Source organism: Tursiops truncatus, chromosome 7 (assembly GCF_011762595.2).
Source record: "Tursiops truncatus isolate mTurTru1 chromosome 7, mTurTru1.mat.Y, whole genome shotgun sequence".
In the NCBI taxonomy this organism is placed as follows: domain Eukaryota; kingdom Metazoa; phylum Chordata; class Mammalia; order Artiodactyla; family Delphinidae; genus Tursiops; species Tursiops truncatus.
In genome coordinates, this window is record NC_047040.1 from 54,334,640 (window position 1) to 54,347,721 (window position 13,082).

The 13,082-nt window shown below is 35.2% G+C and overlaps 1 protein-coding gene across 1 annotated transcript in view; it reads left to right on the top strand.

Moving 5' to 3' along the window:
- TTN (titin) overlaps positions 1-13,082 on the top strand; it is a 281,892-nt gene that overhangs the window by 153,199 nt on the left and 115,611 nt on the right. Inside the window, 14 exon segments of the mRNA XM_033859976.2 lie at positions 742-825; positions 1,685-1,768; positions 1,902-1,985; positions 2,119-2,202; positions 2,332-2,415; positions 2,549-2,626; positions 3,027-3,110; positions 3,582-3,671; positions 3,943-4,020; positions 6,987-7,100; positions 8,458-8,526; positions 10,920-11,000; positions 11,901-11,972; positions 12,603-12,695. Of these exon segments, the coding sequence (XP_033715867.1) occupies positions 742-825; positions 1,685-1,768; positions 1,902-1,985; positions 2,119-2,202; positions 2,332-2,415; positions 2,549-2,626; positions 3,027-3,110; positions 3,582-3,671; positions 3,943-4,020; positions 6,987-7,100; positions 8,458-8,526; positions 10,920-11,000; positions 11,901-11,972; positions 12,603-12,695 (1,179 nt within the window).

Sequence of the window (13,082 nt, forward strand, 5' to 3'; positions counted from 1 at the left end):
AAAAGAAAGCACCAGTGGCACCTCCTAAACAGCTGGAAGCCCCACCTATTACAGGTACCTGTCATTCACCTTAGATTTAAGAAGATAAAACTCTTCTCTTGAAAATATTTTGTTCTAGTGGTCACATAGCTACTAGATGTAAATTTACTAATATCTTTTAAGTACCTGAGGCTCCAAAAGAAGTTGTCCCTGAAAAGAAAGTACCTGTGATGCCTCCTAAAAAGCCAAAAGTCCCACCTGTTACAGGTATTTGTCATGAACCTTAGGCTTAAAAAGACATAACTCTTTTGCTCTTGAAAATGTTTGTTCCATTGGTCTCATAATTACTAAATGTAATTTTACTAATATCTTTTAAGTGCCCGAGGCTCCCAAGGAAGTTGTCCCTGAAAAGGTGCCTGTGATGCCTCCTAAAAAGCCAGAAGTCCTACCTGTTACAGGTAGCTGTCACTCACCTTAGATTTAAGAAGATAAAACTCTTCTGCTCTCGAAAACATTTTGATCTAGTGGTCACATAACTTCAAATGTAATTTTATTAATATCTTTTAAGTGCCTGAGGCTCCCAAGGTAGTTGTCCCTGAGAAGAAAGTACCTGTGATGCCTCCTAAAAAGCCAGAAGTCCCACCTGTTACAGGTATTTGTCATGAACCTTAGGCTTAGAAAGGCATAGTTCTTCTGCTCTTGAAAATGTTTGTTCCAGTGATCTCATAACTACTAAGTGTAATTTTACTAACATCTCTTAAGTGCCCGAAGCTCCCAAGGAAGTTGTCCCTGAAAAGAAGGTGCCTGTGATGCCTCCTAAAAAGCCAGAAGTCCCACCTGCTGAAGGTATTTGTCGCTGATCTTAGTCTTAAAAAGACATAACTCTTCTTCTCTGGAAAATATTTGTTCCAGTGATCTTATAACTCCTAAGTTTAATTTACTAATATCTTTTAAGTGCCTGAGGTTCCCAAAGAAGTTGTCCTTGAAAAGAAAGCACCAGAAGCACCTCCTAAAAAGCCAGAAGTCCTACCTCTTACAGGTATTTTTCACAAACCTTAGGCCTAAAAAGGCATAGCTCTTCTGCTCTTGAAAGTAATTTGTTCTAGTGATCTCATAACTTCTAAGTGTAATTTTACTAATATCTTTTAAGTGCCTGAGACTCCCAAGGAAGTTGTCCCTGAAAAGAAGGTGCCTGTGATGCCTCCTAAAAAGCCAGAAGTCCCACCTGCTGAAGGTATTTGTCACTGATCTTAGGCTTAAAAAGACATAACTCTTCTTCTCTGGAAAATATTTGTTCCAGTGATCTTATAACTCCTAAGTATAATTTACTAATATCTTTTAAGTGCCTGAGGCTCCCAAGGAAGTTGTCCCTGAAAAGAAGGTGCCTGTGATGCCTCCTAAAAAGCCAGAAGTCCCACCTGTTACAGGTAGCTGTCACTCACCTTGGATTTAAGAAGATAAAACTCTTCTGCTCTCAAAAACATTTTGATCTAGTGGTCTCATAACTCCTAAATGTAATTTTACTAATATTTCTTAAGTGCCTGAGGCTCCCAAGGAAGTTGTCCCTGAGAAGAAAGTACATGTGATGCCTCCTAAAAAGCCAGAAGTCCCACCAGCCAAAGGTAGCCACCTCCATGTTGCTATGTTTGACACTGTTTGTTTGTTTTTACTCTGGCTAATCATGAAAATACTAATCTCTTTAAAGTACCCGAGGTGCCAAAGGCAGCTGTCCCAGAAAAGAAGGTGCCTGAAGCTATTCCTCCCAAACCGGAAAGTCCTCCCCCAGCAGGTAATCATGAAACTCTCCAAACCAGTATTTTTAAAAAGAAAAAGTCTCTTCTTAGTGCTGTAAAAATCTTTTTGCAAAATATTTCATATACTTTAGTCAATTCTAGCATTAAAATGAGCTTGTGTCTTTAAAGTGCATGAGGAGCCTGAGGAAACTGCCCCAGAAGAGCCTCCAGCTGAAGTCGTGGAAGAGCCAGAGCCTGTTCCTCCTCCAAAAGGTACTGGCCAGCTGCTAGGTTGCCTTTGCCAATCTTAGCTCTTCTTGTCACAAAACTTCTGGGCATTATGGGCTTTTCTCTTGTTTCTCACTCTTCTTCACTGATTCTAAAACATAAATTCTAATATCTTTAGTGACCGTGCCACCTAAGAAACCTGTCCCAGAAAAGAAACCACCTGCCGTCATTGCCAAGAAACCTGAACCACCACCAGCGAAAGGTATTTCCCACTGCCACTGCTTCCTACAGAAAAATGTCTGTCGTTAAAAAGCTATGTTCTGCTGCTCCGCTTAATGATTTCCATATGTCATTGAAACTATGAGCTAATTACTACTAATGTCTTTTAAAGTGCCTGAGGTGCCCAAGGAAGTTGTTCCTGAAAAGAAAGTGCCTCCAGTGGTTCCCAAAAAACCAGAAGTCCCACCTGCTAAAGGTACTTGTAACTATCCACTGTTTCATGGAGGTGGATACAGCCTTTATCTCTTGAAAAGTGTTTTGCTCTGTGTAAATGTGATGAGCATTTACAAGTGATTCTTCATAATGTTAAAATACTAATATCTTTTAAGTGCCTGAAGTTCCAAAAGAAGTCCTTCCAGAAAAGAAAGTAGCTGTTCCCAAAAAGCCCGAAGTCCCACCAGCTAAAGGTACATGTTACTAATGAGATTCTGTAGAAAAGCACTCACTCTTGGTCTCAAAAGTCACTTACTATAGGAAACCCTTTTGTTTGTCAAACATCTTATATTAAAAACTACAAACCTACTATTGGATGTTTAGGGTTTTAAATGTTTTTAAATAGCATCACTAAAAAAAAAACTGGTACATCTGTTATAAGTATTAGAAGAGTTTACTAACATGGTTTTGTTAATCTTAATAGGCTACATTGTCTTCCCACTATGTGGATCCAAGAACAGATCACTGGCCTAATCGTGAATTTTGTTCTTGGATCTCTCCTTGGGTTATTTGAACTAGATGTGAACTAGATATGGTATAAATTTCATGTACTTCTCAACTACCCAGAAGTAAAACCAACTCATATCTTTTAAGTGCCAGAGGTACCAAAGAAACCTGTCTTAGAAGAGAAACCAGTCGTCCCTGTTCCCGAGAAAGTAGAGTCCCCTCCTCCAGAAGGTATAGGTAATGCCATTTATGAGCTTACCACTTATGACTGTTTTTAATTTAAGCCTTGTTCCTCTTCTTTTCTAATTCAATATCTCTTGGTCATTTTCTGTCCTTTAATTATTTGTCTTACTTCACTATTCTTAATTAGCTCCAATCTCAAATCTATTTTGAGTCATCAGTCAGTGGTATCTACACTGGCCATCATAAGGTGTTTCAACAAAGCTTCTCTAATGCACACAAAGTAGGACAGGAAAACTAATGACTATAAATAACATTAAACACCAAAAGGGCTTTTCAAGCATTCAAATCAATAGAAACAGAAATCAGTCAAACAAGATGGATTTCATCTTAACAAAAACAAGAAACGATATTAATAGAAACAAGGGAAGAAATCAAGATGACTATTTATTGTGTGTTGCATTTTATGCATTTTAGAATATTGTTCCACACATTCAACTAAAATTAACTATATCTTTCAAGTATATGAAGAACCTGTAGAAATTGCTCCTGAAGAGGAAGAGCCAGTTCCTGTTGCAGAAGAGAAGGAACCAGAAGCCCCACCTCCGGCAGGTACAAGACAGGATTCATTGAATGGGAAAATACATCATTTGATTTTTATGTCTATTATATATCTTATTTAAGGTAAAATCTGTCTTCTGTCTCCTTCCTTAACATTTGACCTCATTGGCGAGAACAAAAGTCAATTGCACACATAAAACTTTTGTCCTACAGAGTTTAACAATGTGCATAGGAAAGAAATGTGTGATCTTTTTTATTTATTCATAGCATTAAACTTTTCATTGTAATCATCTGACTCTAAAAGAAATTCCTATCTTTCAAGTGCCTGAAGAGCCCAAGAAGATTGTTCCAGAGAAGAAAGTTCCTGTCATCAAAAAAGCAGAACCTCCACCACCTAAAGGTACTTACAGTAAAATAAATATTTACTTCATTTTTGTGTGCTGTCTAAAACTTGACATTCTTTCCTTATTTTGTATTGTGCTGTATTACGTGTTGAACTGTCATCTGTATGTTACAGTGCTGAACAGACTTGTCAAGTTTATGTGTACATATTGCATCTTGCAATTTTATATTATTAAACGCTACTAATATCTTTAAAGTACCTGAGATGGCAAAGAAAGTTGTCCCAGTGAAGAAAGTCCCAACTGTTAAGAAGCCAGAAACACCAGAAGTTAAAGGTATTCACATAATCATTGACATCATAATTTTTTTTAAAGTACTCTGATATCTTAAAGTGGAATCCAATAAGTTGTCTTCATTGTTAGGGACAAAAATGTCCTTATTTTGCTTTCATTAATTTTAATGCTGCTCTGTTAATTATAGTTTCTTTACTCTTAACATTTTTTTCAATGTCTTTAAATATTCTTTTAAAAATAAAACTAATATCTTCAAAGTGTCTGAGCTGCCCAAGAAACTTGTTCCGGTAAAGAAGGAACCTGTGCCTGTTACCAAAAAACCAGAAGTCCGGCGAAAAAAAGGTACCTACCATGAAGAAAAAAATATGTATTTCTCTGAATGCTGTCTGCACATCTTAATAGTAGTTCTTAGAGCAAAAATTACTGAAGTATAAGTATATGCAAAAACAAATTTTACAGAAAAAAAGGGGGAAATAATGAAGACAAAGAGAGAAAATGAGACAGACAAGTAGGAGAAATCCAGCCTATCCTGAGAGATAAGGCTGGATATAAAGATGACAGTCATATTTTGGAGTTCTTTGAATGCCAGTATAAGGCATGTACTTTAGTCTGTGGGCAATAGGAAGCTTCAGCGGTGTATAAATTAAAAGGAGTTGGGCTTCAGATAACCGGCCGCAGTTCAAACTCTTAGAAAAGGATGATAATAGAAAAGAGCCACTGCAGTTACTTAAGGTCTTCAAAAATTGGACAAGATCAGTGGTGATAGAGATGGAGAAGGAGATTGGATTTAAGAGAGGTGGAGATTGAGTTGGTGTCTATTCTCAAAGCAATTAGGGAAATAGAGGAGCCCAAGATGATTGTAAGGGTTGAAGCTAAGCCATGAGGATGGTTCATTGGGTCCCCAAACTAAATTAATATTAGAAAGAAGATAGTAAATATATTGTTCACTTTTCAAGTATGGAAGTTGGGAACATGCATCTGGAACTTAGGAAGGAGATCAGGGCTGGAGATGTAGATCTAGAAGTTATCACCACGGAAATAAGAGTTGAGAGTGCAGGAGTGATTGCTCAAAGAATGTAGAGCCAATTTTTCAAAGCATCAAAGTAGACCAGTGGAGAACATCTACACTTAAGGGTACACAGAGGAAGAGAAATAAATGAAGAAGGCTGCCAAGACTCATTTATAAAAAAGAGTGCCTTGCCTCCAAAGCCAGTTTCCCCACAGTCTTATAAGATGAAGTACTTTCCCATGTATTCTTTGCCTGCTCTTTGCAGTATCTTATACACCTTCTAAATTCTTAATAGTAAACAAAATCAATATCTTTAAAGTGCCTGAAGTTCCCAAGGAAGTCATCACAGAAGAGAAAGTGTCAGTTCCTACCCCTGAAGAACCAGAAGCTCCACCCGTCCAAGGTACATGACTGCTCTATAAATCTTGGAAAGATGACAGTTGTCTTCATCATCTTGCTTTGGTTGTAGATGGATCATTTGTATTTATCTGTTGTCTGTCTTATGTAGTGAAATTATTGGTATTTTTGAAGTCTTCTGAAGAATATGTTATAATGTGTAACTAAGTTGATATGTTGAAACTTAGCAGTTGCAGTATTCTATTCTGAATTCAGTCTAAAATATAAAACACTGTGTTTTTTAAGTTGAAGAGTCTCCTGAGGAAATAATATATGAAGAAAGAGCATCCATAACCATTGGTAGAAAAGTGACTCCCCCTGTTGAAGGTAGATATATATTATATAAATATAATTTTTTTTAAATCTCTTGAAAACTCCTGTTAGAAATACAAAAGTATTTATAGGGTAACATTCCTTCTTGAAATTTTATATAAAAGCATTCTAGCACATGTTTGACTGCTTTGTTTTTCGAATCATTATACTTCTTTTGAAGTAGAATCTTTGATTATTCTTGATGGTAATTATAATTCTAAAAGATACAGTTTACTGAGACAACACTGGAATAATTGTATTGGATCCTCAAATGATAACCCAACGTCAGATATTAAAAGTCATCTCATTTGCCATCAACATGCATCAGATAGTCAGTAGAAAGCTTGAGTATAAGAAAATAGAAATCTTACCTCTTTTTCTATGTAAGTGAATTTGTGTATTTTTGTTTTTGTGACTGTCATCTTTGCATCTATGTGAAATTTCTATGAGTCTTTGTGAAGAACTTTATATTACAGTCTCTTATCCTTTGTCACCATTCTTTAAAGAACGTGAAATTGAAAAGTATGTTAAGCCTGAAGAACCTGAACCTGAACCACAGCCTGAAGAAATACCAGTACAAGGTATTCAGTTAATTGGGCTTAAGTCTTCATCACCATATTCTTCATCTGATACATATGTGTTTTGCGTTGTTCTACGTGTACAGTACGTCTCTTTGCACCTGTATGTAAGATATTCTGTTTTAAATGTGCATCTCAGTCTTATGTATTCATGTCATTTGTACTATTTATTTCACATCAATGTGGCTTATATGGATGCTTCCTTTGTTGTTTTTATTAGTGCCTGTGCCGTATTTCTCATTATCTATGTACAGTGTTGATATTCTTATATTTTATGCTGGACACTTTTACATTTTATGTTGGATACCAATAATATATATCCAAAAAAGCAAACTTTTTACTTCATAAATATACCAAAATTTCTACTGAATATACTGTGTATCCACATACCAATTAACATATTCCTATACTAATACTCCTGAAATACTCTTTTAAGAACCTGAACCTGAAAAGAAAGTTATTGAGAAACCAAAACCCAAACCAAAGCCCCCAGCTCCTCCTCCAGCTCCACCTAAGGAAGACCTGAAGGAGAAAATGTTCCAGCTTAAAGGTATAAAATGCCACTTCCAAAGTTTTATTAACCTGCTCCAAACTTCTATCCAGACATCTGAAGTGTTGCTTGCAAGAAATGTATTTTTAAAATATGTACTTTCGGACATGATCAATCTGTGGGAATTCCATAGAGACCTGTGTTTTATGCTGCCCTGGGTGCCTTGTTGGGCCATGCCTGCTGCCCCAAGAGTCAGAAAGTACACCATTGTTAGCTTCATCCTGGCCATCTCAATCCAGGGGCTGTCCAACTAACTTTCTCATGCAGAGTGGGGTGAAAGGATTTTCTGATTTCAAAGGGTGGTTGCTCTGCATATCTTTGGGATCTTGTGCATGTGGAATGTAGAAGAAAATTCTGCAAGATATTTTAAATTTTGCAGTAGCAAATTTATACAAAAGCCAAAACTTTGTTCTTAAAGAATGACATATGCTTTAAAATATACTATAGATAATATATTTGTGGCATCCAATAGCTGATGTGTTCATAAACCATGAAAGGAAGGTATATGAACGCTCTGGCACTGCTTCCCCACTTTTTTTTTTTTTTTTTTGCAACTTAATAAAAACCCAATTGTGTTCCGTGGTTGTCCTCACCATATCTAGAAAGAGCGATTATGGATACATTTGATATCCAGCATCTCTTCCCATTGTTAAACTTCCTTTCTTTCTCTTTGCATTTAGGTTTCTCTTTGAATTGATTCAACATTACTTAATTTTTTAAATAGCATCTTTAAAAGCTGAAATAAACTAGCAAAATCATATTATTCTTTTTATTTCAACAAAATGTTGTCTTATTTGTGGTGTCATGAGATTTCATGAGATTTCCCAATCTAAAATAATCTAGATATAATCTTAGGTGAGCAATTTTCCCATACTCACCTACACATGTACACAAAGCCAGAATTTTCCATGGTAAGACTTCTTTCTTGCCTCTCTACAACCCTCTTGACCTGTAGGGGAAGCTTCTGGCATTTTTAATCAGACATAGAAAAATTGATCACTTCTTAAAAGGCTACATATCTGTTGGCTAATATATTCCATGAGGACACACACTTAAATACATTTCCCTTCATGTAAAATTTATATGCAAAGGAAGATTTCCTCCTCCTGCAAAGAACAAAAATTATCTTCCTTCTCAGCCAGACTTTAACTTACTACTCAAGTTTGGAGTAAAACTGCAATCTGTTTTCATGGTTTGAACGCTTCTTGTATGTTCTTCAGTGGCTGTTCTTGGCTGTTATTAATGCTTTTGAGTTATAAGCAAAGCCTGGTTTTGATTCTTAGAGCACGTATTTAATCATTTGCTTCAGATAAGACTAAATAAACAAATAATGAAAGTAAGATCATCTTCTTTAAAGCTATTTCAAAGAAGAAAGTTCCTGAAAAACCTGAGGTTCTGGAAGCAGTGGAGCTTACACCTCTGAAAGGTATTTCACAGTCTAGAAAACACTCATATGCAGTATCCCTTCATCGGACTCCTTACTCTTCCTGCTTTCTAGAATGTTCTTCTTCTTTCCTTTTTTAAAATAATCAGAGTAGTCTCATTGATTTCTTGTATTTTTGTAGCTTTTATCGTCCTGGTTCATGAGTATTGCTTTCTTTGTCTCCCATCAATTTCATACATTCCTGAGTAGATGTTTTTTTCTTTGTCTCATCTACATATGTCTCCTTGCATTTTCCTAAACTCAAAAATATTAAATTTTACTGGTTAGCTGACATTAATATCAGGACATGTCTTAGATTAAAATGCTTTGCAATTTCACCTGAACAACAATATTTTAGCCAGTGTTATAAGCACTAAAAATAAGTCCTGTTCTCCTTCTATACTATTAAGATGATTCATAGGGATTTCCTTGTGGCTCTCCTATCTCTTTTTTCTCATGGACTCCAAGACATTCTTTCAGGTGTACAGATCTCATGTTGTAGGGAAATTTCATTATCACTGCAGGTCATTTTTTCAAAATTTATTTCTCTTTAAACAATATTTTTCCCTATCTAAACTTAGACCCTAAAGAAAAATAAATGAATCATAAAACATCTATTAAAATTAAAATTGTGAACTTTTCCAGTAAGTATGGTGGGTAACCAGTGTTCTGTTTAATTAACACATCCAGACTCATAAGTTGAATCTGTTCTTGTTTCACTCTGGAATTTTGTAAAAATCACCCATCTGAATGTGTATTTCCTGATTTATAAAATGGAGATTACAAAATAATATTACTATGGATGTTAACCAGTAAAGGATTATTACAAAGCCACGCAAATATTAAAATGACATGTAATGACATATAATGACTTTAAAAGTAATAACTACAGTGGTGTGTTCTACACCTGAGTCTCATATGTCAGTAAGATATTAAAAATAAAATAATAATATGGAAAAACAAAGATATATTTTCACTATATCCATTAAATAAGAAAAGGATATTATGCCATTCCAACTTATGTTAATTAAATGCATGGGCATCTCCAGTTTGATCAACGAAAATGGTTTACATTACGAATATTGGTAACTTGAAAATAGTATCAAAGGCCAGCACAATTTATCATGGATAAAAAAATTTAATGTTTAACTGTGAAATTTTACTTAAAATATCAGTACTTGACAGAAAAAAGTCATTATTTAAAGTGAAATATTTACATATTTCCCTTCTGCATGTTTAAAATTTGAAGTAAGAGACAGGCATGGCTGTGTTTTCACATAAAACAGAAACTTTTTAATGAATTGCAAATGTCTTTTTTAAAGCACCAAATGGGAAATTTAGAAATAGCTAAGAATTCAGATTGTAGGTGTGTGTGCAAATATAATGTTACATGATACCAATAAATAATGCTTTAAATTAGAACTTTTTTTTTTTTTTCGCGGTACGGGGGCCTCTAGCTGTTGTGGCCTCTCCCGTTGCGGAGCACAGGCTCCGGATGCTCAGGCTCAGCGGCCATGGCTCACGGGCCCAGCCGCTCCGCGGCACGTGGGATCTTCCTGGACCGGGGCACGAACCCGTGTCCCCTGCATCGGCAGGCGGACTCTCAACCACTGTGCCACCAGGGAAGCCCTAAATTAGATTTTAATTGACATTAGTAGAGAGGTAAAATGGTTCAGTAATCAGTAAGTGTTTCTCTTTTTTCTTTTTTCCCATTCAAAACCATTAGGGCTACAGTAGTAATAGGAGGCTGCTGTATATAGTATCATCTGCCATGCTTGATATTCACTAAAGATGGGATTAATTTGGAATTCCTTGGGTCCGTTTTAGTTTAAATTCAAGAACATTTTCTTATTCATTAAAAATAAGCTCTAACACCAGCTTTCAAATTCTATAGTTCTATAATTTCAGGTTAGTATTAGTTCAAAAAGGGGACCTTAAGAAAGGATGCTTCTTAAGAAACTTATCAAACTCCAGATACTTTTGGTTTCTTCTCTCATCAGTGGAGAAGATTGAATAATGTCACTAACACCTACTATAGTTGATGGTCGGAGAGATATCAGAGTAGATTTGGGCAATCTACAATTGCAGATTGGGGCAAAGATGCTGTCAAGAACCTTGTATTTGATGAAAGATTCATAAAGTCAATATAGACACTTTTAAGATGAATGAATATATTTGCCTGTAGTTAATGCAACTGAATTTCATCACAAGGTTATATAGACGTTTGCAGAGGAAACAACTTGAAGTGTACTCTTTGCTTTCAAATTCTGTGATATTTATATGTAACAAAAATTATTACTTATACAGTAGTTACTAGTTTTGAAAGAGACATTTTTCTTGTTGAAATTTACTTTTTATATGAATTCACTTCAAAATTTAAATCATATTCTTTTAAGTGCTTGGAGGTGAAAAGAAAGTTCGCAAATTACTTCCTGAACCTAAACCTCAACCAAAGGAAGAAGCTGTTCTCAAAAGCGGTATAGTATTTTTCAACTGTTATATCAGCTTCAAATACACACACAAAAGACTTGAAAGCTTACAAAATGTTTCTGTCCTTTGGTTTTCTTTTAAATTAGATTCCCAATTTATCAAAATTCATTTGTAGTTGTATTGAAAATTAAATGTAATCATTTCCATCTTTTTAAAGGAAGACAAATTTTGTGAGCAGAGTATCTTGAAATTTACAACATTAATAGACATGACTAAATTGATAATATTCTAAACTAATGACCGTAGCTGCCATTTTCATAATCAAATTATATAGTAAAATACACTAAACCTCTTAAATACTCTAAATTACACCAAACTATTTAAGCCTAAACTTAGCATTCAGTTTTAAAAAGTGTTAACACAGGATTACCACAACTAATAAATAACATTTTCTAAAACCTGAACTTTTTTTGACTTATAAAATATTAAAGAATTAGAAACAAGATATTTGAATGAAGAATCAAATTCTAACATTTTCTTCACATACAATTACTTATTTCTAGGCTTCATTTCTTTGGCCAACTCCACTTCAGTAAACTTTATACTTACTTAAATGCTTCTTTTCTCATTAAATTATGGCATTGGATTGTGATTAGAATTTGTTGCTATTCAAATTATTCATTTTGTGTTTGGGTCATTTCTACCAGGGATTTAACTCTGAACAGACTATCTACATAGATATAAAGTGACTCTGAGTGTTGTTTTAATTAACGTAACAACCTTTGATTTTTTTTTAAGCATTTTTAGTGTAAATACCAAGTTCCCCGGTGCACTAGGTTGCATGCTTTTCACTTTCCTTGCTTTGTACATTATTTGCATTTGTCAAATGTATTCAACATCTTCATTTGTTTGTCTTGGTTTACATATAAATATTTTTGTCTTTTAAGTTCTAAGAAAGAGACCTGAAGAAGAACCTAAAGAAGAACGTAAAGAAGTAGAAAAAATTAAAAAACCTGCAGGTAGGAATCTCAGTAACAATTTGTGAAATTATCTTTTAACAAAATGGACATTTAACAAAAAGTTTACCTTGTAAACATAAATGGATTTAAATATAAATGTAGCTTCATATTTCATCTGTCACATAGTCTGTGTTTTCCATTGTCTGCTTTCTGTTTAAATATTTTTATAGTACTCAAATATATTCATGCATTTCCCTGAACTTTATTATTATTATTATTTTGTCACTTAAGTTTTCCAGTAGAAACAGTTGTGAAATAATCAAGTTGGCTGCAAAATGACTTCATGGGAAGGTGTCAGAAATGTTTCATAAAATTTGGGGGCTTTTAAGGGGGCTGATTTTTATCATTCGCCTAGTCACAAAGAATATATATTTGGAAATATTTTGAAGCGATTTAGAAAGGGAGAGATAATGGAGTTGGGAGGCAAGTATAGGTGAAATAAAAGAAAGAAAAATAAATTGAAGCAGAGTCAAGAAGAGAAAATAGAAATTAATTGATAGAATATAAGGGTTTTTTTTAAGCCATCAATAGAGCTTTTGCAAAAAGTTTGATCTGATTATTTCAGATCAGTTGATTTCAAAGGATTCAAATCCTAAAATAACGCTAGAAAATCATCTTATTATCTTAAAGTGCCAGAACCACCTCCAAAAGCTGTTGAGGAGGTTGAAGCACCTCCAGCTACTGTTACCAAAAGGGAAAGGAAAGTTCCTGAACCAGCAAAAGGTACAAACTTTCTGGCATTTTCTTAGTTGTCTCTAAAAATACAAATATGCATCAATTAAAATATCATTACACTGGCATTAAGATTTGAACACATGACCTTGATCGCTCATCTCATCCAGCTTAATTTTCTTTACCATTTCACTCTCATGTGCAATTGCCTCATGTCCACCCATTTGTTAAATATTTTTTTTTGCGGTACGCGGGCCTCTCACTGTTGTGGCCTCTCCCGTCGCGGAGCACAGGCTCTGGACGCGCAGGCTCAGCGGCCATGGCTCACGGGCCCAGCCGCTCCGCGGCATGTGGGATCTTCCCGGACCGGGGCACGAACCCATGTCCCCTGCATCGGCAGGCGGACTCTCAACCACTGCGCCACCAGGGAAGCCCAAA